At 37.6% G+C, this 25666-nt stretch overlaps 1 protein-coding gene across 2 annotated transcripts in view; it reads left to right on the top strand.

Annotated features, from left to right (window-relative positions):
- Positions 1–18677, top strand: part of CUL4B (cullin 4B) — a 32238-nt gene extending 13561 nt beyond the window's left edge. For both annotated transcript variants that reach the window (XM_065901362.1, XM_065901363.1), the window contains 17 exons: positions 1354–1423; positions 2217–2290; positions 3084–3246; positions 3527–3616; positions 3917–3999; positions 4872–4939; positions 5864–5982; positions 6590–6782; positions 8140–8244; positions 8739–8849; positions 9302–9387; positions 10499–10606; positions 11478–11591; positions 12623–12728; positions 13827–13999; positions 16303–16455; positions 18582–18677. In XM_065901362.1, the coding sequence (XP_065757434.1) occupies positions 1354–1423; positions 2217–2290; positions 3084–3246; positions 3527–3616; positions 3917–3999; positions 4872–4939; positions 5864–5982; positions 6590–6782; positions 8140–8244; positions 8739–8849; positions 9302–9387; positions 10499–10606; positions 11478–11591; positions 12623–12728; positions 13827–13999; positions 16303–16455; positions 18582–18677 (1912 nt within the window). The remainder of the gene's footprint in view (positions 1–1353; positions 1424–2216; positions 2291–3083; positions 3247–3526; positions 3617–3916; positions 4000–4871; positions 4940–5863; positions 5983–6589; positions 6783–8139; positions 8245–8738; positions 8850–9301; positions 9388–10498; positions 10607–11477; positions 11592–12622; positions 12729–13826; positions 14000–16302; positions 16456–18581) is intronic.
- The last annotated feature ends 6989 nt before the right edge of the window (positions 18678–25666 follow it).

Below are 25666 nucleotides of genomic sequence, written 5' to 3'. Positions count from 1 at the left end.
GGAATGCCTGTGTTTTGTAGATTTATTTTTTGTTCATCTTGCCTCTAGAGTAAGAAGATGCAAAATTTGACTTTTTATCTCTAATTAGGGTCCAAATCTACATTGTACTGTTAATGTAAATAAATAAAATGTCTTTATGTCTTTACTCTTTTTGAGGAAAGATAATTGGGAAATAATAAACTGAAAACACAATGCTCAGTTATCTAAGACTTGTTTTTTGTTGTTTTGGCCTAGTGGCTTTCAGGATCTTAGTTCCCTGACGAGGGATTGAACCCGTGCCCCCTGCAGTGGAAGTGCAGAGTCTTAACCACTGGACCTCTGGGGAAGTCCCTAAGACTTGTTGTTTTTTTTTTGTTGTTGTTTCGTTTTTTTCAAAGACAGTTTTTTGGTTTGGTTTTTTTTTTTTTTTTTTTTTTTTTTTGCTGCTTTGGGTCTTCGTTGCTGCGTGCGGGCTTTCTCTAGTTGTGGTGAGCGGGGGCTACTCTTCATTGTGCTCGGGCTTCTCATTGCGGTGGCTTCTCTTGTTGCGGAGCATGGACTCTAGGCGTGCACACTTCAGTAGTTGTGGCACGCAGGCTCTAGAGCACAGGCTCAGTAGTTGTGCATGGGCTTAGTTGCTCCATGGCATGTGGGATCTTGCCGGAGTGGAGCAGGGATCGAACCCGTGTCCCCTGCATTGGCAGGTGGATTCTTTTTTTTTACATCTTTATTGGAGTATAATTGCTTTGCAGTGGTGTGTTAGTTTCTGCTTTGTAACAAAGTGAATCAGTTATACATATGCATATGTTCCCATATCTCTTCCCTCTTGTGTCTCCCTCCCACCCTCCCTATCCCACCTCTCCAGGCGGTCACAAAGCACCGAGCTGATCTTCCTGTGCTAGGCGGCTGCTTCCCACTAGCTATCTACCTTAGTTTGGTCGTGTATATTTGTCCATGCCTCTCTTTCGCTTTGTCACAGCTTACCCTTCCCCCTCCCCATATCCTCAAGTCCATTCTCTAGTAGGTCTGTGTCTTTATTCCCGTCTTACCCCTAGGTTCTTCATGACATTTTTTTTTCTTAAATTCCATATGTAAGTGTTAGCATACGGTATTTGTCTTTCTCTTTCTGACTTACTTCACTCTTAACCATTATGCCACCAGGGAAGTCCCACTAAGACTTGTTTTTGGAGGTATTTTTTTTAGTGGGATCTAACATGTTTTTACAGTTTAAGAAGTAGCATTTTGTTTCATAATTAAGTGCTGTTTAGTTTCATTTAGTACCTAGGGCATTCCGTATTTAAGACAAATGTGCTCTTACGTTGCATATATTACTTGTACTAAGCGCTTTTAAAATATCCTTAACGTATATCTCACGGATTCATTGGATAGTGTTCTTTTTCTAAAGAAGATCGATAGATGTTGGCAGAACCATTGCAGACAGATGGTAAGATGGAAAAAGCATTACATTTCAGCTAAATATTGTAGTTAAAATAAGTTTCTTCAAATACAGGAATGCTAGTTTTATAAGCTTTGCAATGGGGGGACTGAAACTAATTTTGGTTGAGTTTTCTATTTTGAAACTGCAAGTTACACGTAAACCAGTATTTTAGAATGACTTGCACCTTACGATCATTTTTATTTTTGTAACACTTAAGCAAAAAGTGTTTATCTCAAAAAAAAAAAAAGTATTTATCTCATTAAAAAAGTTACATTTTGCCTGTCAGTCTTGATGGCTATCCCACTCGCTATTTGGTTACTTGTGAAGGTGCCTGATTGGTTCTGCATTTTAGATTATTCAGATCACAACCTTTTCCTTTTTCCCTAATCTGGTATTATTTTAAACCTTATATTCTGCAAATTAAAAATCTTAAAATCCATCCCACCCACCCAAAATTCCATGTATACAATTTAAGGCAGTTTCACTCTGAGGACTGTTGCTGAGGAAAAATTGTATGCCCCTTTATTCTGTTTTTATTTTTAGTTGCTTCTCAGATTGCAGAGAAGTCATAGACCATTTTAAGTGTCCTTTTTTTTTTCTGGAAACTACAGCAAGAATTAACGTTTATTAATGGTTTAATAAAAATGGTGTGGGCATATTCTCAGGTAGATGTGTTTATCTGTATGTTTGATCCTAGTAGTCTGGTATATATACAAGTAAACCCTGCAATGTTGTTTTATAAAATATTTCAGCTTCACAAAATATAAAAAGTTGTTTGATTTCTTTTTTTCATTGGCAGATCATGATCAGGAGCATTTTTTTGTTTCTGGATAGGACTTACGTTCTTCAAAATTCAATGCTACCCTCCATTTGGTAAGGATACCAGAAAAAAATTATGAAAAGATTTGTAACAAATCATAGTCAAATTTTAATTACACTGATAGAAGAGAGTGATACTGTGAATATTCTCCTAAAAACTCATATTTGGCTTCTAGACTTCTGTTTATAGCAGTTTTACCTCGTTAATTATGTTTTGCCTCTGCTAATATTGGAGATAGCTAACATTCCCTGGGCATATAATAACTTATGAAGAAGTTTCTTTGTTAGCCAAGGGGATTAAAGTTTGCTCTGGATTGTCTGAGTGTGCATCATTTTGTTGCTGATCAAGATTTCACTCATTATCTTTTAACATTATTGTGGAAAATTCCATGTATACACAAAAGCAGAAGAGTATAATGAGCTCTTCCCCCCATCATGTGCCTAGCATCTACCTACAGCAATTATCAGAGTTTACTGATTTTTGAGTACTGAAGCCAGATGACAAATGAGCAATTAAGCCTTCATTACCAGTACAGTGAAGACCATTTTATAGCTTTGAACTAATTTTGCCTCTTGATTTGACCAAGGAAGAAATCCACCAAAGAAAATAATACAGTAAAACTTAGTTATGGAGGAAGATGGGAATTTAGCTTGTTTTCATTAAAGACAAAATGAGTTTCCTGTATGCTTTAATCTAATAATGTTATTTAAAATTAAATGTGTGGATTTTATACTTTTACAATTGCTGCTTCAAAGCCTGGAACCCTAACATGTGGTGAGAAGTTAAGCCTCTCCAGAAGTGGTATTGTCATCAATTAATTTAAATTATATATTTTTTTTATTTTAGGGATATGGGACTGGAGTTATTTAGGGCTCATATTATAAGTGATCAAAAAGTCCAGAATAAGACAATTGATGGCATTCTTCTTTTGATTGAGAGGGAAAGGAATGGTGAAGCAATTGACAGAAGTTTACTGAGAAGCCTTTTAAGCATGCTCTCTGATTTGCAAGTAAGTCAACTACTTCACTTACTTACAGAGCTGATTGCTATCCCTAATTTGATGTTTAAAAAGCAAGCTCAGGGAAATTCCCTGGCGGTCCAGTGGTTAGGACTCCACGCTCTCACTGCCGAGGGCCCAGGCTCGATCCCTGGTTGGGGAACTAAGATCCCACAAGCCGCGAGGCATGGCCAAAAAATAAAAACCAAACTCATAGTGCTGTTCCCATTAAGGGCATTCAATAAACATTTATTGGATAATTGAACTCCTTTATTTTGTTATCCCTTCCCAGATTTATCAGGATTCTTTTGAACAACGATTTTTGGAAGAAACTAACCGACTTTACGCAGCCGAAGGCCAAAAATTAATGCAGGAAAGAGAGGTATTTAAAAATCATGATTAATAAATCCACTGTGTCTCACAATAGACCCTACTTTATTGAACATAAGCTGCCCTTTGCATTTATCTTCCCAACATTATGCTGCTTTTCTCTCACTTAGGTGCTCCTTTCTTTTCTCTCTTCTTAAAGGCCAGAATTCTGGATCATAAACTCTACCTATAATTTTACATATGATTCAACCCTGTCACATTTGACAGGGCTGCTCCCAGGATCTTTTGGAGTTGACATTTTCTGAATGATTTATGGGGAGGAAAACAATAATATAAAAAACTATCTTTGTAGGTTCCTGAATATCTTCATCATGTTAACAAACGTCTAGAAGAAGAAGCAGACAGACTTATTACTTACTTAGATCAGACCACCCAGTAAGTATTACATGCTCAGCCTAATAGCCTTAACCTGTGTTGTTGAATCACTTAAGGCACTTTGGGCATCCCCAAACATGTTAGTAACTGTTTTCAGGTATCTTGAGTCTTTAACAATCGCTTTCATAATGCAACCTTCGAGTTGTTATTTCCCCTACTTAATTAGATTTAATCAAGGATTTTATAATTGGTTGTATGTGTTTAGGATGTAATTAAAAAATAGCATTACGGGCTTCCCTGGTGGCGCAGTGGTTGAGAGTCCGCCTGCCGATGCAGGGGACACGGGTTCGTGCCCCGGTCTGGGAAGATCCCACATGCCGCGGAGCGGCTGGGCCCGTGAGCCATGGCCGCTGAGCCTGCGCGTCCGGAGCCTGTCCTCCGCAACGGGAGAGGCCACAACAGTGAGAGGCCCGCGTAACGCATAAAAAAAAAAAAAAAAAAAAAAAAAAAAAAAAAAAAAATAGCATTACAAGCTGATGTGATCTTTGAAATCTTCAGGCCGATTAAAATTCAGTGGGTGTTCATAGGAGAAAGTATTTCTGTGCTTTCCTAAATATTACCAAGCAAGGAGTTCCTGTAAGCAGCACAGATAAATTCCTTACTTTCCTAGTGAAAGCAGAGAAATTTGGGAAAAGCCAGCCATAGCAAGACCCTTAAAATATTTGTTTCGTGATGTAACAAATTCTGAAATATGCAATGTTTTCCTTCTAGTCATAAAGTAGAGTAACTCTGAGCACAATAAATTTATACATAGGAATAGGAATATTGAAATTAACATATAATGAGCTATTTGATTTTTTCCCCCCAGGAGAGACTATAAATTTTCAGGAAAGTCAAAGTCAATAGTTCTAAACTTTTTTTTTTCCTTGTAGAAAGTCATTAATTGCTACTGTGGAAAAACAACTTCTAGGTGAACACTTAACAGCAATTCTTCAGAAAGGTAATTGGTAATTTACAAATAAGAGATTACTTTTAAAATGGTAGCAGCAAACAAGTAGAAAAATTTTTAAAGATTGCCCTTTTAAAAGTTTGGTAGCGTGTGGCTGCATTTCTGAGGAGGGACACAACCCCTTTTCCCTATTCATCACAGTAAACTTTCAGGAGGTGCCTGTTTCCTTAACTTAAAGATACAGGGAGTGAGATGAGAGGAGACTACCAACTCCAGTAAAGAAACAGTGGGAATTGGGGAATTCTTGATTTAATTTTTAAGACTGAAGTAATAAGGAAATGCATTCCTTTTTGCACTGAAATGTTTTTGTTTCTAGCATATAAAACCAAGCATTTCTATTAATCCTAAGTGATCTATGAGTATACCCTGAATTTTACTTTGACAATGCTACAAATAGGCAAAAAAGTCTTACCTTTCTCTCCAGCCATCTTTTCTTTTGTTTAAGGTATTTTAGTACATTAATGCAGTTACACTTTTATTTCATTCTGAAAATCAAATACTTTAGAACTTCATTTAAACTTGGCCTATTGATGCATGGTTTTTGATATACCACAGGCCATATCCAATACTCTGAAATATATATATGTGTATACTAATGCAAATATAATGTGGCTGTTGCACATATGAGGTATTTATAATGTGTATTTATGTAAACCAATTTTTATAAGTTGGTTTATACATCTCATCTACTATGCTAAATGGTACAAACCATTACACAATTTTTGTTTTTATATAAAGTTCCCTATAGTTAATTTTCACTTGGAAAGGTGATTGTTTCTTTGAGTTTAATTCAAAGCACATCTCTGTATTAAAATCACAGACTAGTCATAGTTCAGACCAGTATCACAATAACTTATTTTTCATTAAAATATCTTTTTGGTTCACTTTTTTAATACCAAATGTTTCAAAATTCAGGTTTAAATAGCCTCCTTGATGAAAACCGAATTCAAGATTTATCTCTCCTGTATCAGCTCTTCAGTAGAGTTCGAGGTGGCGTTCAGGTTCTCTTGCAGCAATGGATTGAATACATTAAGGTATTAACATTAACCTGTTTTTTTTCTCTCTCATGGCTTTTAATCTATACATCTAGAGTACATATCAGCAAGAATTTCTTATTTGTTAGATCCTTTTTTTTTTTTTAAGTAATGGGCATTTTGGGAACAGTCAACCTGAGAATGATAGCTGTGTGGCAAATTAGCAATAAAACAGTTCTCTTCTTGATGTCTGATGTGATTTCTAGCTCCAATAATTATAGCAGTGAATGTGGAAAAAGGAAGAGGGCTTTTTTTGGATCCAAATTTCTTTCCTTTCTTTGACCTTACACTGAAGGCAGATTGCTGTTTTTTAAAAATTCAACCGGACTTTTTTAAAAGTAGGAAAAAGACCCTAGAGACTTCTACAATAATGCCCCATTATGATATTATATAGCCAGTGGCCATTACTTATTTTATGACTATAGATGAATGGCATCAGTCTGGATGTTTTATAACTTTATTTTTTTTTATTTTCTTGACTTCAAAGCCAGCTTTATCTTAATTTTTTGAGATTTTAAAGTATGTGTATCTACTTAAAATATGATTTGGGGATTGTTTTCATTGCAGATAATTAAATTCTAATAGAAAGTCATTTTTGTTTCTTTAGGCATTTGGTAGCACTATTGTAATTAATCCCGAAAAGGATAAGACCATGGTTCAAGAATTGCTGGATTTTAAAGATAAGGTTGACCATATAATTGATATCTGTTTCCTGAAGAATGAAAAATTTATCAACGCCATGAAAGAAGCATTTGAAACATTCATTAACAAAAGACCAAACAAACCTGCTGAACTTATAGGTATTTCTCTAGTCCCTTTTCCCGGTTCTTTAATGTTCTTCTTTTACTCATAAAATTCCAGTTAACCTGAAATTTTGACAAGGTTTTGTATATTAACACCTAATTTATTTGGAGTTGCATACTTGGTGGTTTCTAAGAAGCTGGATGCAAGGAATAAGTCCTTCATGCTAAAGAATATCTCAAAACCCACATGTCAAACATGGTCTTTCTTTGTAAGACCCTACTTACTTTTATTTATAAAAAGCTTGATAGCTGTTTTACAAGCCTCCTGCAATTTAGAGGCGAGGCAGGGTGCCATTTCTTGAGGCCCACACATAGGGCTACAGGAAAGGGTAGCACAAAATTACAGTTGCCAGTGAGAAAGGTAGAATGTCCAGGATGAAAATAAACCTAATAATCTGGGCCCATTTAGAGTAAAAGGTGTGGTATACTTCAGTTCTCAGTTTTTCCCACCTGGGTACCCCTTAATGTCGAGGAGGTGGTAGCTGAGAAGGTCCTTCACCAAAAGGGTGAAATTTTTTTTTTTTTTTAAATTTTTGACTACGTTGGGTCTTCGTTGCTGCGCGTGGGCTTTCTCTAGTTGTGGCGAGCGGGGGTTACTCTTTGTTGTTGTGCGCGGGCTTCTCATTGTGGTGGCTTCTCTTGTCGTGGAGCATGGGCTCTAGGTGCGTGGGCTTCAGTAGTTGTGGCATGTCGGCTCAGTAGTTGTGGCTCACGGGCTCTAGAGTGCAGGCTCAGTAGTTGTGGCACACGGGCTTAGTGGCTCCGTGGCGTGTGGGATCTTCCCGGACCAGGGATGGAACCCGTGTTCCCTGCATTGGCAGGTGGATTCTTAACCACTGCCCCACCAGGGAAGTCCCAAAAGGATGAAATTTTGTTGGTTTACTACTTACCCTTAAAAGTTTTGCAAAATTTGCCTCCTACTCTGTAATGTATCTGGTTTGTTTTAATAGAAAAGGGTTTAAGATTGCCTACCATCAGTGTAAAATGAATACTCCAGAAGATGTGCCGTGTCTTTCAATGGCTTTGATGACCCCAGCACAGGGCTGTATACACCCCCTGCCCCCGGGGTACCCATATCCTGCATATCCCATTTTTAGTAAGCATCAGTATGGTAGAAAGTACATTAGATGTGGAGCCAGAAGACTTGGGTTTGAGTTGAGACTCTTGTATTTTTTAGCTCTGTGACATTGAACAAGTCACTTGGTCTCCCTGACTTTGGAGACTGTTTTAAAAATGCATGTACACATGTGAAACATTGAAAAAGTCAGTATATCATACTCCTATTTGGTATTTATAGTGACCAGTACCTCATGGATACATGATCACTAAACAACAAACTTTCCCCCCATTTTAGCTAAGTATGTAGATTCAAAGCTTCGCGCAGGCAACAAAGAAGCTACAGATGAAGAACTTGAGAAAATGTTGGATAAGATTATGATTATATTTAGATTTATCTATGGTATGTATTTTTGTTTTAATATTTTTCTTTTAAAACAAAGCACTCAACAGAGAAACTAGCGAGTATAACCAACCTAGAAGGTATATTTATTTGGGGGTTAGCTATTTAAAATTCTGTTACATTCCTTGCATTTAATTTATTGGGGTACTTGAGGAATGTTACTTAATTGCCTTGTGCTTTAACTTTTCCACTATTAAGAGCCTTGAATTTTGCTGTTTATTTTAATCTCTAGAGTATTGATGCTAAAGCTACTAGTTGACTAAAGCTTTTCTAAAGAAAAGTTAATTCAGTCTTAATTCTTTACAGCAAAGAACTTTTGAAAGGTTTGGCACAAAAATCTACCTCTAATGTTTCTTGCATTTAGCAAACTTGGATAAAATCTATAAATTTAAGTAACTTGGAGTAATGGTGCGATTTATTAAGCACTTTGAGTCAATTTTGTCAAAACCTTGTATTGGAGTATTATGAGAGTTGTGTTTTATTATTTAACATAGGCAAGGATGTTTTTGAGGCCTTCTATAAGAAAGATTTAGCCAAGCGCCTGTTAGTTGGGAAGAGCGCATCTGTGGATGCTGAAAAATCAATGCTGTCCAAACTTAAACATGGTATGTTTGTCATTCTTTCTGTTCCTTTTCTTCTTTGATTTCTGAGAGAAAATGTTAGCTTAGTTTTTACTCTTTCAGTCAGTTGCCTCTTTTGTCAATCATTGTATGTTCGTGTGATAAAAACGTAAATTGAGTAAGCTCATTAGGTTTCCAACCTATTTACATATCCAGAGCTGTTGTGATTTTTTTAAAATAAAGCACTGTTCTTTTATTATTTGTATAAAAGTTTCCCATTTATCTTATGCCTAAGTAGTATATAAGGTTACTACAGGATTAAAGATTTGACTCTGAATTAGTGGGGCATACACTTTGGGGTAAGGATTTTTTTGTTCTTTTGAATAGTTACAGATCATATTTCATGCTAAAGTAAGTTTTATATTTCATGTTTTCAATTCTAAATTCTGTGTTTTTACCACTTTAAAATACTGTAAATGTACAAACATCTTTAATAGAATGTGGAGCTGCTTTCACCAGCAAACTTGAAGGAATGTTTAAAGACATGGAACTTTCTAAAGACATCATGATTCAGTTCAAACAGGTAAAAGTGAGTTAAACTCTTACTTAATTCCTCCAACTTAAATGTATTTCGTTATCTCCTTACTTTGGTTTGTACTGAAGAGGATAACTAGAAACATGTATTTGTTATAAATACTTCATAGCAACTTAGATGATAGTCACAGTAGAGGAGAAAAATCACGACTGAAATGTAAGTATATTTGACCTACTTCAAAATTTATTCTCAGTATACACCCAAGATAACACAAAAATAGAAATAAAATGTATTGAACAGAAGTAAGGGCAAGAGAAGCTGTAGCTAGTGAGAACAGGGCTTCTAGCATCTAATCGCTGTTGGTGAGTTGCATATTCAAAGCTGGTGATGGGGAGGGAGGAGAAGTGATAGAGTGGTTGTATAAGGCCTTTAGGGACATTGGGAAAGAAAAGCTAGATCCATAGTTTTGCAGATGTTGGTAGAAGCTGGTTTTAAATTTTTGAGATTATAGGTAATAGTGATAGCAAAGTAGATTTTCCTCTCCTAGGGTTTTAACAATGACTTCTTTACCACTATATTGCTACTGTGGGAAATGAGAGTGGAAGACTCGAGAAAGATCAGGGTCAGTAGGATCATGGGTCCTGTAGTAGCTACAGAATAGGGTTTATTTGCTTTGCCCTTTCCCCTTCCTTCCCCATTTCAGGTCACCCCCTGCAAACAGGCAGTGGAGCAGGTGAAAAACCAGAGACTTGGGCTGGCGGGTGGGGTGAGGAATGGGGGTTGCTGCTGGGTTTTCCAAGCCATATAGGGGTCTCCAGAGATGGGGACTGCAGGTGGTATGGGGAAAGGAATGGAGAAGAAATCCTATAACAGCCCAGTCATATGTGAGAAATTATTTATTTAAGTCGTTAATGCCTCTAACAGAGTCACGTGATCTTTGTGTGCCATTGTAGCAAAATGTTACCCAGTGTACTTTTCTAGTGCACTTAATATAGGCTTCATTTATAGTCCTTTTAGTAGTTGCCTTTTATTTTAAAGATCGTCAGTATTCACATGTAGTTTTGTAATGGGGAACTTCTTAAATGGGTCATTATTATGGCATGAAATGTATGCACTTTTATTTTTTAAGATCTCAGTGTGTGTGTTGATCTTATTGTAGTATATGCAGAACCAGAATGTACCTGGGAATATTGAATTAACTGTGAATATCCTGACGATGGGTTATTGGCCAACATATGTGCCTATGGAAGTTCATTTACCACCAGAGGTAAGAGTTGCTGTTTAGGACTTGAGTTATAAGCTTAGAAATACATGACATTTCTATTTTGCTTATCATTGAAAAATATGTACTTTTTAAAAAGTTTGTTGTCAGTAAGCACGCCACCACCAAATGTCAACTGTTTTTAATACTTTACTCTCTTATTTATATTACTCTTGTACTTATATCATTAGAGCATAGCTAAAGATGCCAAGTTTCTGAGTTCAGGGCCAATTTGCTTGACTCTTCTTTCAGTTCCCCAGATTGTACCCATCACTCTGCCCAGCTCTCAAAAATTCTTGTCCGTATATCACCTGGGGGTTGGACTGCTGAGTGATGGATGCTTGAGTAAATCCCACCTAACTCCTGGGGAAATGTCTTAACCCAGGACTGAAGCTTAGAAAAGGGTTAAGGCTAGAGAGATAGATACTGAGAGTCCTCCATGGAGATAATCATGGAAGCCCAGGGAGCAGATCTCCCTCATTAAGAGGGAGAATGTGGAAACAGGAAGAACAGGCCTAAGGCAGAACTTTGAAAAAGGCTCACATTTGGTAGGTGGTAGGAAGAGGTACCTGTGAGGGGATCCAATGAAGAAGCAATAGTGAGATAAAGGAACCAGCATGTTGCAGAGACACAGAAGACATTGGAGATGAATGTTTCAAAAGAGGGGATGATAAAATGTTGCAGACAGATCAGAGAGTGTAAAGACTGATTAATGCCATTAGATTTGGTGGTTATTACCTTACATCAAAGTGATCAGTGGACCTGCTCTGTATAGTCTTTAAAACTTTCAGAAATTTTTACACCAGATAAATATAAAAAGTGGTGAACGTGATATTGGATACAGAGCTTAAATAAAGTTTTGTTTTATTTATTGTAGATGGTAAAACTTCAGGAGATTTTCAAGACCTTTTACCTAGGCAAACATAGTGGCAGGAAACTTCAGTGGCAGTCAACCCTAGGACACTGTGTGCTAAAGGCAGAATTTAAAGAGGTAAGTGGATGTTCCCCAAACTTAGTTTTCACCTTCATCTTTGATATTGAGGTCATCCCTCTTAATTTGAAGGTTTAAGGTGTTTTATAAATTTGTCCTGAATATCTGCATGAGATAGTGATAGCTTGTCACAGCCCTGTGTATATTATAAGAATGTGGTCTTTTCCACTGTTGATTGGGCCCTGCTGCAAAACCAAAACCAATAACCCTTTTCTCCCACACCCTTTCCCCACCTGTGGATGCAAAATTCACACTGCCACTTCTTTTATTAAATTTTATTTATTAATTTATTTATCTATGGCTGTGTTGGCTCTTCGTTTCTGTGCGAGGGCTCTCTATAGTTGCGGCGAGCGGGGGCCACTCTTCATCACGGTGCGCGGGCCTCTCACTGTCGTGGCCTCTCTTGTGGTGGAGCACAGGCTCTAGAGCGCAGGCTCAGTAGTTGTGGCACACGGGGCCAGTTGCTCCACGGCATGTGGGATCTTCCCATATCAGGGCTCGAACCCGTGTCTCCTGCATTGGCAGGCGGATTCTCAACCACTGCGCCACCGGGGAAGCCCCCACGCTGCCACTTCTTGACAGGAAACTTCTTTTCTTGTTGCTGGGAGCTAGAGAATAGAGTGGGCGTTAAGGGGAACAGTTCTTATATCAATTTCAAAAAATCCTACAGCTTTTTATGACTAATCTGAATCAGAAGAGTTGAAAATGCATTGAAATAGTGATTTCTTGTTGCTCATGATAAATATCTGTAATGACACATAAAACCGAGTTATTAATTTTCATTACTTTGTTGTTTTAATTATAAGACTTAAAAAAAGACCTGTAGAAAGGTCACCCAATCCTTCCTCCTGTTTTAGGTAGGATCACACCTAAACCCTACACTGAACATACTGGCCTTTCTGGATAATGTTAATCCGAGTTTCTAAATCCACTAATTGAAAAATGCTTTTCCAGTAAGAGATTAGTTATTTGATTAATTTTCATGCAGCTTTTAAAAAAATGATGGCTAAACACTGTTGTTTCTCCAACAGGGTAAAAAGGAACTCCAGGTCTCTCTTTTTCAAACACTGGTGCTGCTAATGTTTAATGAGGGAGAAGAGTTCAGTTTAGAAGAGATCAAGCAGGCTACCGGAATAGGTTTGTATTGAATCGTTTGATTAGCATGCATTTTTCGGTGTCCACTCCACTTGGTTAAGAGCTCTGGGGGACTATAAAGGGATAATCCCCCTCCTCAGCACTTACAACCATGGGGAAAGGGAGAAATGACACTTAATTTCACAACAAATAAGTACCAATCTGTGGTGCTGATAGAGTGTGTTAGGAGTTCAGTGAAGCAAGAGATAACTGTGGACTGGCACAGTTGGGAAAGCCTTCATGAAGGAGGTAGGACTTGGGCTGGGCCTTCAGATTTAAGTTAGGGAGAAGGCATATTTTGCAAGAGGAAATACTATGAGAAAAGGCGTAGAGGAAGGAATCAGCACAGTGTGGACAGGAGTCATAAAAAGTTTAACTGCAGCATAGAGTAGTGAGATACAAAGTTAGATAGGTAAGATATGGAGAGCCTTACAGATCTAGCAAGTGAAACATACATTGTAGGATCTCAAGTGTGTGACATATTGGAAGTGACTTATTTGGGCAGCTTGCCTATAATCAGTAGATAGTAGGGCAGCTTGAAGGATGAAGAGATTCCAGTCCAAAAGCTAATGGGGTAATTCAGGCGTAAAGTGATAATGAGCTTAGACTAGAATGAGGCCAATGAGAAGAGAGACGAAGCATCTCTAAGGAAGCAACTACTAGATATGTGGAGGATGCAGGAGAGGGAAGAGTTAAAAGATGATTCCAGGGTTTCTCACCAGAGGAGGTTGGTAGCTTCATAACTAACAATTGGAAAGAAAACAGTTTTATGGGGAAGATGATGAATAAAACGTTGGACATACTAAAATTGATGATAGTAAAAGAGCCAGCTGGAGGTATCCTTTAAATGTAGGACTGGGGAAAATGAGATGTCATTTCTGAAGATGTGGTGGTTATTCACTCGGAATGATAACTGAAGCCTTTAGAGGACGACCAGGAAAAAAGCCATTGGATAGGACAAAGAGGGAGTTGTTCATGATCTTGGGGAAAAAAGGAAACAGTTTTAATAGATGGGTGGGGTAGAAGCTAGATTGAGGTTGAATGTAACTGTGCGTGTTGATGAGTTAGTAACAAATAACTAAGCCACTCCTTCTTCTTCAGAGGATGGGGAGTTAAGAAGAACACTGCAGTCATTGGCTTGTGGCAAAGCTAGAGTTCTGGCGAAAAATCCAAAGGGTAAAGATATTGAAGATGGTGACAAGTTCATTTGTAATGATGATTTCAAGCACAAACTTTTCAGGATAAAGATCAATCAAATTCAGATGAAAGAAACGGTATTTCTTTTGCATTCTCCTCATTCTAATGTACTGGAATTATATATGTTCATAATAAAGATTTATAAAGAAGGTTTTAGCCTAGAATACTACCACTAACATTAACATTATCTATGCCTATATCTAGCTCAGTGTACTTCAGTATTTGATTTTGCAGGTTTTGAGGGGGCGGGGGTGTACACAATTGGGCCTGATAGTTTTATATCCTGCTTTTTGTGTGTTTAAATTAAGACTTCAGAATTTTTAAAAATGTATTTATTTATTTTAGGCTGCATTGGATCTTCATTGCTGCTCGCAGGCATTCTCTAGTTGCAGTGAATGGGGGCTACTCTTCGTTGCAGTGTGCAGACTTCTCATTGCGGTGGTTTCTCTTGTTGCGGAGCACGGGCTCTAGGCACGCGAGCTTCAGTAGTTGTGGCGCGTGGGCTTAGTTGCTCCACGGCATATGGGATCTTCCCGGACCAGGGCTCGAACCTGTGTCCCCTGCATTGGCAGGCAGATTCTTTTTTTTTTTTTTTTTCTTTTCCCCCCGGCAGGCAGATTCTTAACCACTGTGCTACCAGGGAAGCCCCAGGTCTTTAGAATTTTTCCATGCCATTAAGCATCTTTATAAAATGGCAGATGGCCACACAATATTCTTTTACACAGCTATAATAATTTATTCAACCAATGTCCATTGTTGGGCACTTAAATTCATAACTTCTTAGTATTGTAAATAAAACAGCAAGATACATCTCTGTACCTAAATCTTAATCTCTCTGATCCTTTCCTTACGAATTTACCATGGAAGTAGATTTTTTGGGTTAAGGAGTGTGAACATTTTAAGAGTCTGAATACGTTTTGCCATTTTGTGTTCTAGAAAGATTGGACCAATTTACACTGTCTAATGTGAGTGCCTGTCTTACTGTGCCCTTGCCAGCACTAAAGATTATATTTTCTTTTTTAATCTTTTCCAGCTTGCTTGGTGAAAAATTGGAAGGTTTAGTTAGTGTTTCTTTGATCAACAGTGAATATTTTGTTTGTTTTTACCATTTGAATTTGTAAGAGATTTTTATTAAGGAAACCAACAACTGCAGCCTTTCCTGAAACCAGTTGGTTTCAATTCCAACAAGGTTTAATGCAGTACTTGAGAAAAAGTCTTATAATAAGGATAGAAGTCAAGGTCGCAAACAAGTTCCTGTCTCGTTAACATTCACATCAAAGGCGTGATATTCCCTTAGATTACTGTGTTATTTTTAAAAGTGTGCTGTATCAGAAAGAAACTAACTGCAAAAAGCCCAAACTAGGGACTTCCCTGGCAATTCAGTGGTTAAGACTCTGCACTTCCACTGCAGAGGGCACAGGTTCGATCGGGGAATAAAGATCCCGCATGCTGAGTGATGAGGCAACAAAAAAGAAAAGCCCAAACTACTCTTAATTTAGGTGCTAAAGAGGAACATTCTTGCTTTAGCATTAGAATTGGTTAACTGACTTTTTTTTAACTGTGCATTTCTGAGTTATATATTACAAAATAAAAATTAATGAAAAATAATTTGGGACTTCCCTGGTGGCACAGTGGTTAAGAATCCGCTTGCCAATGCAGGGGACATGGGTTCGATTCCTGGTCCGGGAAGATCCCACATGCCGCGGAGCAACTAAGCCTGCGCACCATAACTACTGAGCCTGTGCTCTAGAGCCCGCGAGCCGCAACTACTGAAGCCTGCGCTCCTAGAGCCCATGCTCTGCAACAAGAGAAGCCACTGCAATGAGAAGCCCACACACCACAACGAAGAGCAGCCCCCGCTCGCCACAACTACAGAAAGCCTGCACAGCAACGAAAATCCAAGGCAGCCAAAAAATAAAATACAATAAAATAAAATGTTAAAAAAAAAGTTTGACGACTGGTTAGCTTAGCTGGTTAGTATCATACTTTGAGTCAGATGTCAGAATCAGTCACTTTTACAGATAAGCTAATGTCGTACAGAAATCTGGTCAATAACCTCTTGTGACACATTAAGATTTTGAGAAGAGAGTAAAAGAAAATGATAAATTCTGCATCAGCTGTCTCTTTCTAGAAAAGCAGCTCAAAGATGGTATTTTTCTATTAACTAATATTGGTGTTACTTCATTGATACAGGACATTAGGCCAGATAGGAGTTATGTTTGTAGGGTTTTTTCTGTCCTTGTCAGTATTTATAAGGTTTCTTTTGATAGTTCAGCATATTTAAAGCATTAACTGTGTCATGTCCCTAAAATGTACAATTTGTATAAGTAATCAAGTTTCACTTCAGGTACAGTTCCTAAGTTTAAAACTTTTTTGTTAGGTTGAGGAACAAGCAAGCACCACAGAAAGAGTATTTCAAGACAGACAGTATCAAATTGATGCTGCAATTGTTCGAATTATGAAGATGAGAAAGACACTTAGCCACAATCTCCTTGTTTCAGAAGTGTACAACCAGTTGAAATTTCCAGTAAAGGTAGGTACTTCTGTATTTTATTATTGAGCTGCTTATATATACAAAATATTGAGTTTATTATATATAAAAATTAGATTTTTCAGACACAAGTCTTACAAACATAGAATAAAACCTCAAGACCATTTGGAGGGACAAAAGTTTTCATTTCTTATGCTCATATATATGATTCCAGAAAAACCTTTGTTGGCATATGTGGGCATCTGTGACAAAAGGGGAAAACAATTTATAAAAGCTCCTATACCTGAAAGTTTAGCTGCTAAGTGAGTCTTTGAAATTTTCAAGTTTATTCACTTTATTTTTTGAGCTTCTTTGTTAGTTTTGTTTCCCTTTTCTCCTTGAAATACCTAGCTATTTGACAGATTTGGTTATTTTAATTAAGTTAAATCTATTTAGTTTGTGTAAGTGTCCATTAAAAACTATACAGATAACTAGTAATCATTAGGCATCTTTTTTAAAGCTTAGGGGTAGTTCTGGCAAACAAATGGACATGTTCCATTATAAATGCCCAGTAATAAAGCGCCTTAGACAATGTCGTGTTGTACTGGACTGTATCTCATGTTTTAGAAGATTCCCAAACTCTTATGATGATAAATACTTCGTAAAGTTTGGATAGACTCTTGGCTGTTAGGGTTCTCATGAGCTTTGGCCCTAGGTAAGTCATTTCACCTCTTGAGCTTGTTTCCTCTTTTGTAAAATGGAGATGATAATAGTACTTATCTCGTAGGATTATTGTGAAGCTTAAATGAGATAATATATGTAAAACTTAGCACTGGGCCTGGCACATAAGTGCTCATTAGCTGTTACTGCTAATAAGGTAGGCTTTCTCCTCCAAACCTAATACTGCCTCCTCATTACCACACTCTCACCCTCATGTTCTGCCTTAACAATCATTTCACCTCTAGCCGGAGAGATCACTGATGCTAGCTAGCTAGGGAAGGTAGAGGATCACTGTAATAAATATTGTGCTGATATTCTAGGTCTTTCACCATAATTAAGAGAAAGTCATTTTGATTTTCAAATCTTGGAATTCAAACTTTGGTGAAATTTTGGCTGCCCCATCAAACTACTTTCCCTTTTTACCTTTCTTGATCAAGTACCCATTTTACACAATCTGAAAAACTGTTAGCAAGCAAGATTATATTGTCGTTATAGGCTAGATACAAAAGACAGTGGAATTTTGTTACCCAAGAGCTAAGAATGCAATCATGAGAACAAGCTATAATCTTTCTCAATGATTTTTCAACAAACAGGATTCAAAAATTCAAATCATTTATAGCAGGTAACAGTTAAACCTTAAACCTGAAATACGAAGATCTGAATTAGATGATACTTCACTTATCAAACCATTTGTTGTAGTATTCTTGTAAATAGTGATTTCCATAGTACATTTTTAATTTAATTTATAAATATGCAACCTGACTTTCAGAACCAGCTTTTGTCCAAATTTAGGGTCTACTTATTTTCTCAAACTATCTTGGCAAAACTAAATAGCATTCTGTTTCCTTAAACTATACTGTGTTCCTTTTGTGAAGTTATGGTAGTCTTTTGTATTCGTGCAGAGAATAGCTGGTTCTTAGAAGACCTCTTTAAAATAGAAAAGTAAAGTATTGTATAACAGTTTGACAGGGGACTTCCTTGGTGGTCCAGTGGCTAAGACTCCGCACTCCCAGTGCAGGGGGCCTGGGTTCGATCCCTGGTGACGGAACTAGATTCCACATGCCACAACTAAAGATCCTGCACGCAGCAACAAAGACTCCTCATGCTGCCGCAACTAAGACCCAGCACAGCCAGATAGATAGATAGATATAGATAGATACATAGGTAGATAAATAGATAAACAGATAAATAAATAATATAAGATGTGACAATGTATGTATAGTGTAAAAACATCTTTTAACCTGGTTTATTTTCATTATACTTTCCTCTTTAAAAAATCAAGGAGATTTAAAAATTTTTAATTAAAAAATATTAAGATTTTAAAAATTAAAATTAAAAAATATTAAGGAGATTAAATACATTAACTCAATGAGCCAAAACTGTTCTTTTTTTTTTTTCATGGGGTATTGGTAAATGGGCTTGAGCTAGTGATTATGAGCTTTGCACTGAAAATTTGCCTTCTCTTACAGCCTGCTGATCTTAAGAAGAGAATAGAATCCTTAATTGACCGGGACTACATGGAAAGAGATAAAGAAAATCCAAACCAGTACAATTATATTGCATAAAATGTTGGCCTTGGAGCATTTGGTGTCATAAACAGTAACCAGTGGATAAACTAACCTGTTATTATTTGACTTCTTTTATACTACCAATGACCAAATGAAGCAGTGTAATGGAAATAGTTGAGTGACTTTTCAGTGGTTAACATGCCCATTTAAAGAGTAATACTTACCTTTAAGAAGAATGTTGTTGAACTCTTTGCATGTTATTTAGTATGATGTGCAGAAAACTCTTAAGAAAGTACCTGGTCTTCATGATTCCTATTTGGAACTGGGGAAGAGGTCCCTATGGCTATTAAAAAAAAGAGGAGGGGGGTTCTTATACACCATTAATTATGAAGCAAAAGGTTTATTTGCTTAAAATGTCATTTAAAGATACTTAAACTGCATGCAAACTTTATTTACTGTACAGAGTTCTGGATGTATTTATCAAATAGAAAAACCACCCTGGACTTGGTTGTTCACCTGTTTTGTGATTTCCCTTGAAGAGAAAAATAAGTTGTCATAGCTATTGATATTTTACTAAGTAATGTTCTGTTACACTGAAAGGGATGTTTTTAAAAATTTTATTTGGAAACAAGTTTTCAAGCAGAGGGACAGTTGCTTACATAGTCTTGTATACACACATCCTAAAATGTTCCCATGGGATGTGTGTATATGGTTCAGCCCTGAGTTTACTGTGCTGATTAAGAGGTACTTATAAAAATAGCTGAAATAGAAAATTGCTGGTCAGTTGTACTAGAAGAACATGGTAGGAGAGAAAAATCCAGCTCTTTCTTCATATTAAAAATGAATATAATATGAACATCGCAAAAGAGACCAAAACCCACGTGTTGTGTAACTTTTTACAAGAGCAAAAATTCATAAACTAGTTTTCAACTTCCTTTAGACTTTAATGTTGTTTGGACAGTTTTGTCTTTAACTTGGACCAATTGTAGATTGTTACAGGCTTCCTGGGATTTAGCATTCCTATTTTCTTTACCAAAGTTTTTTTTTTGGAAGCACCTCAACTCTCCTTTTTGATGGCATATAAGCATTTCCTTTCATCCTTATTTTCACTTCCTAAAGCCCTAGATCCTTCCTCATTTCCCCCATACACCCCCTAGTTGGGAATTTCAAATTCTGTATTATGCTGATCTTATTCCTTTCAAAATTGCTTGAAGATAAAGAGTTCTCATAGCCACTGGACACCTACCTTTCAGGGGAATGTCCTAGGATTGTTCATACATAGAAAATAGCAGAAGTATTGTTTTTCAAATTGATAATGTGAGTAAAAGTCTTCTCTTTTACCATCAGTGGTTTTTTGTTTTTGGGTTTGGGGTTCTGTTTTGCTTCCTTGTTTGTTTTTCCTTGAAGCTTTGAAGGGAATTGATCTTGGAGGAAAAGCAGAAATTTTGTTTTGATTTTTAAAAAAATCAGAACTGCTTTAATGCTTTTTCACCGCCGTGGCCTCTCCCGTCACGGAGCACAGGCTCCGGACGCGCAGGCTCCGGACGCGCAGGCTCAGCGGCCATGGCCCATGGGCCCAGCCGCTCTGCTGCATGTGGGACCCTCCCGGACCGGGGCACGAACCTGCGTCCCCTGCATCGGCAGGCGGACTCTCAACCACTGCGCCACCAGGGAAGCCTGCTTTAATGCTTTTTTGCAGCAGTATATTTCCTTGACTATTTGGAACCATTAAGAAGAATACCTAGGTCCTAACCCTCAACTGAGACTTTTGGCTCTTGTATTTGCTATTGATTGTTTTCTTGAGTTCTCAAAGACCTGTGACCAGCTATTCTTTTTAAAGTTGCCTGTTTTCTTTATAACTACATCAAACTTACACACTGTTGTCCACTGTATGTGGTATTTAGAATGCCTTCCTAACTATTTTTGAGCAGCCATTGCCTGTATTTTCTTTTTCTTTTATCGGTACGTGGGCCTCTCACTGTTGTGGCCTCTCCCGTTGCGGAGCACAGGCTCCGGACGCGCAGGCTCAGCGGCCATGGCTCACGGGCCCAGCCGCTCTGCGGCATGTGGGATCTTCCCAGACCGGGGCACGAACCCGTGTCCCCTGCATCGGCAGGCGGACTCTAAACCACTGCGCCACCAGGGAAGCCCTGCCTGTATTTTCTTAGAGCCTCCCTGGTTTCCTTAAATGAGCTTATCTGACAAGGAAATGCAGCTATTTTTTTGCCCTCTCTCCATACTGGACCATCTAAGTCAGTGTTCTAACTCATCCCTGATGGTCTGTGAGATATGTAGACTGTTCCACCAGACTCAATAATTACTCTTAAGGAATTTTTAGGTAGAATTGGTACCATTAGGAGACTCTTGGTGTTACCTTTGTTATCTTGAAAGCTGGTCCCTTCCCTGAGGCTCTTAATTTTTTGAAAACTTGATGCTCTTTCAGCTGAAAAAATTGGTGAGACTATTAAACAAATTGAGGGGAGCTGTTTAAGAAATTGAAAAGTAATCGCAAACAACATTGGATAATTGTGACTTTCAGTTCTGTATCAGTTGAATTTTTGTGCTCTTTTCCCTGTGTACGTGGTGGTTCTATTTTTCTCCAATAAAACTTTTATTTAAAAAAAGTTTCTGGAGAAGATCTTTAAAATTCAAATATTGTAAGAATATTATAAAACCACAGAACTTAACATCTTCTTCCTAATGATTTCTTTAATGAATTCACAGTTGTCAGTTTTGTTATTTTTTAAGTTTCTTTTTAATTTTTGTGGTGGTTTGATAGTAATGCTGTAGGAATGTGGAGGGGAAGGTATGGTAACTGGTAACGGATGATTCCCAGGAATCCTCAAGGTGAGTATTTATTCTTAAATGTTCTATTTTAGAAAAATCAAGCACAAGTAGAAACATTGTTTCATCCAAATCCTCAGAGTCAAGTAGTTTCATAAAGTCAGTATGAAACTAGTCTAGATTTAAGTTGAGAAGGATTGGTGTTAATTCTTTAAATACTTACTAGAATTCATGAAGCTATCTGGTCCTGGGCTTGCTTTTATGGGGAGTTTTTTGATTATTGATTCAATCTCTTAATAGTTTTTTTCGGATTTTCTATTTCTTGAGTCAGTTTTAGTATTCTGTCTTAACATAACTACCCTGACTTTTGTCTGCTATTTGCTTGGTATATCTCTTCATTGCTTAACAGCCTTTTCTTATATTTTAGGTGTGTCTCTTCCATATTAGATGGATTTTCTCATCTTTCCCCTAATCTGACAGTTTCTGTCATTTTTTTCATAATATACATTTATTTTTTTATTGAGGTGTAGTTGAAGACAATTTCTGTCCTTTAACTGGAAGATTATATCCATTTGCATTTGTTTCTAACATCTTACTGGTTGCTCTTTATCTCTTCTAATTTTCTTTGCTTTTTCTCCTTTCTCAGCTTTAAAAAATATATATTGAGTTTTGTTTATTTTTTTATTCCATTTTCCCCACTACTTATTTGGAAGTTATATATTCTATTTCTTTTCTTTTACTGATTACCCTTGATATGTTAGCATATATGCTTAACAAAGTCAAAAATATCTAAATTTTCCTCCCAATTAATATAAAGATGTTAAGACACTTTAATACTGATCACCTCTCCCCCAACTTAACACAGTGTTGTTGTCCAGTGTTTTAGTTTTGTTCTCTTTTAAAAATGAACACCACAAATTAAAACATTAGTCTCTGCTCAAACACCACCTTCTCAGTGAAGCTTACCATAGCCATTCTATTTAAAATTTCAACTTGCCCACCAACGCCACCACACACTACCGATTCCACACTCACCCTGCTCTTTTTCCTTTTTTACATATCATTTGTTACCTTTTACATACTATACAATTTACTTGTTAACAATACTTACGGCATATTGTCTGTTTACTCCGCTAGTGTAGAGTTTAAGCTCCATTAGGGCAGAGACCTTTGTTTTGTTCATTGATGTATCTCAAACACTTAGGGAAGTTTCTAGCCATAGTAGGTGCATTAGGTTCCTGTGGCTGCTGTAACAAATTACCACAAATGTAGTGGCTTAAAACAACAGAAATTAATTCTCTCACATTTCTAGAGGCCAGAAGTCAGAAATCAGCTTTACTGGGCTGAAGTCAAGGTGTTCGCAGGGCCACACTCCCTCTAGAGCTACATTTCCTTGGCTCATGTCCCCTCCCTCCACTTTATTTTCTTTTTCTTTTTTTGTTTTCTTGTCCCTTCCTCCAAGTTAAAAGCTGGTTCCATAACATCTTTTTTTTTTTAATGTATTTATTTTTATTATTTATTTTAGTTTTGGCTGTGTTGGGTCTTCGTTGCTGTGCGTGGGCTTCCTCTAGTTGCGGGTAGCCGGGGCTACTCTTCGTTGCAGTGTGCAGGCTTCTCACTGTGGTGGCTTCTCTTGTTGTGCAGCATGGGCTCTAGGTGCTTGGGCTTCAGTAGTTGTGGCACATGGGCTCAGTAGTTGTGGCTTGCGGGCTCTAGAGCACAGGCTCAGTAGTTGTGGCACGTGGGCTTAGTTGCTCCACGGCATGTGGAATCTTCCCAGACCAAGGATCAAACCCGTGTCCCCTGCATTGGCAGGCAGATTCTTTTTTTTTTTTTTTTTTTTTAACATCTTTATTGGGGTATAATTGCTTTACAATGGTGTGTTAGTTTCTGATTTATAACAAAGTGAATCAGCTATACATATACATGTGCTCCCATGTGTCTTCCCTCCTGCATCTCCCTCCCTCCCACTCTCCCCCTCCCACCCCTCCAGGCTGTCCCAAAGCCCCGAGCTAATATCCCTGTGCCTTGCGGCTGCTTCCCCCCAGCTATCCACCCCACCACGTTTGTTAGTGTGTATATGTCCATGACTCTCTCTCGCCCTGTCAAAACTCACCCTTCCCCCTCCCCGTATCCCCAAGTCCGCTCTCCAGTAGGTCTGCGCCTCCATTCCTGTCTTATCCCTAGGTTCTTCATGACATTTTTTCCCCTCAAATTCCATATATATGTGTTAGCATACGGTATCTGTCTTTGTCTTTCTGACTTACTTCACTCTGTATGACAGACTCTAGGTCTATCCATCTCATTACAAATATCTCAATTTCATTTCTTTTTAAGGCTGAGTAATATTCCATTGTGTATATGTGCCACATCTTCTTTATCCATTCGTCCGATGATGGGCGCTTAGGTTCTTTCCATCTCCGGGCTATTGTAAATAGAGCTGCAATGAACATTTTGGTACATGACTCCTTTTGAATTTTGGTTTTCTCAGGGTATATGCCCAGTAGTGGGATTGCTGGGTCATATGGTAATTCTATTTGTAGTTTTTTAAGGAACCTCCATACTGTTCTCCATAGTGGCTGAACCAATTCACATTCCCACCAGCAGTGCAAGAGTGTCCCCTTTTCTCCACACCCTCTCCAGCATTTATTGTTTCTAGATTTTTTGATGATGGCCATTCTGACTGGTGTGAGATGATATCTCATTGTAGTTTTGATTTGCATTTCTCTAATGATTAATGATGTTGAGCATTCTTTCATGTGTTTGTTGGCATTCTGTATATCTTCTTTGGAGAAATGTCTGTTTAGGTCTTCTGTGGCAGGCAGATTCTTAACCACTGCGCCACCAGGGAAGCCCTCAACCATTATTTTGTTTTTCAAATATTGCCTCTCCTCCATTCTGTCTCTTTTCTCCTCTTGGAACTAAGTCAGACATGTAGAGTTTCTTATTTTATCCTCTATCTCTGTCATATTTTCCATCCCTAAGGCTGCATTCTTGGTAATTTCTTTAGAACTGTTTTCTAATAAACTAATTGTCTTCAGAGTCCAATCTTCTCTTTAATTCATTCACCAGACTTTTAACTTCAACAGTTTATATTTTTATTTCTAAAAGTCTTATTTGCTTCTTATATAAATTTGCCTAGTCATTTTGATAATCTGCTGTTGCTTGCTCATTTTTGTGGTTCTTTCTTTTAATTAAATATTTTTCTTACACTAGTAACTTTGTATCCTGTATCAGGTAATTCCAATATCTAAAGCACTTGGGGGATATAAATTTGTTTCTTTTTTTACAGAAGTTCCTTATATATGTTAGATCATCAGTGGCCAATAGAAATATAATGTGAGCCACGTGTAATTTTAAATTTTCTAGTAGCCATTTTTAAAAAGTCAAAAATAAGTGAAAATAATTTTAATATATTTTATTTAACCCAATCTATTAAGGTTCTCCAGAGACATAGAACAAGTAGTGAGTGTGTGTGTGTCTGTGTGTGGAGAGAGGGAGAGGGTTATCATAAGGAACTGGCTCACACAGTAATGAACATTGAGAAGTCCCATGATCTGCAGTCAGTAGAGCCAATGGTATAGTTCCAGTCCAAAAAACCAACAGACTGGAGAAACAAGAGCTGTTTCAGTTGGAGTTCAAAGGCAGAAAAAGACTGATGTCTCACCACAGCAGTCAGGCAGGAGGAAATTCCCACTCACTCATGGGAGGGTCAGCCTTTTTGTTCTATTCAAGCCTATGATTGGATGAGGCCCACCCACATTAGGAAGGGCAATCTGCTTTACTCAGTCTACCAATTTAAATATTAATCTCATCCAAAAACACCCTCAGAGGCAACACCTGAAATAGTGTTTGACCAAATATCTGGGTACACTGTGACCTGGTCAAGTTGACACATGAAGTTAATCATCACAGCCATCATAGCCAAAGTATTTTTGTTTCAACATGAAATCAATATAAAAATTATTAGAGATTTTACATTTTATATGAAGTCTTCAAAACCCAGACTGTATTTTACACCTCCAGCCCGTCTGAATTTGGATTAGTCACATTTCATGTACTCAATAACTGCATATGACTAGAGACAATTGTATGATACACTGTAGCTTGACTTTTTACACTTTTTAAAAAATAAATTTATTTTTTGGCTGCGTTGGGTCTTCGTTGCTGTGCGCAGGCTTTCTCTAGCTGTGGCGAGCAGGGGCCGGGCTACTCTTTGTTGCTGTGTGCAGGCCTCTCATTGCGGTGGCATCTCTTTGTTG

Source organism: Phocoena phocoena, chromosome X, assembly GCF_963924675.1.
Source record: "Phocoena phocoena chromosome X, mPhoPho1.1, whole genome shotgun sequence".
Taxonomy (NCBI): domain Eukaryota; kingdom Metazoa; phylum Chordata; class Mammalia; order Artiodactyla; family Phocoenidae; genus Phocoena; species Phocoena phocoena.
The sequence above is the reverse complement of the archived record's forward strand: the minus strand, read 5'-3'. Positions and strand labels throughout refer to the sequence as shown.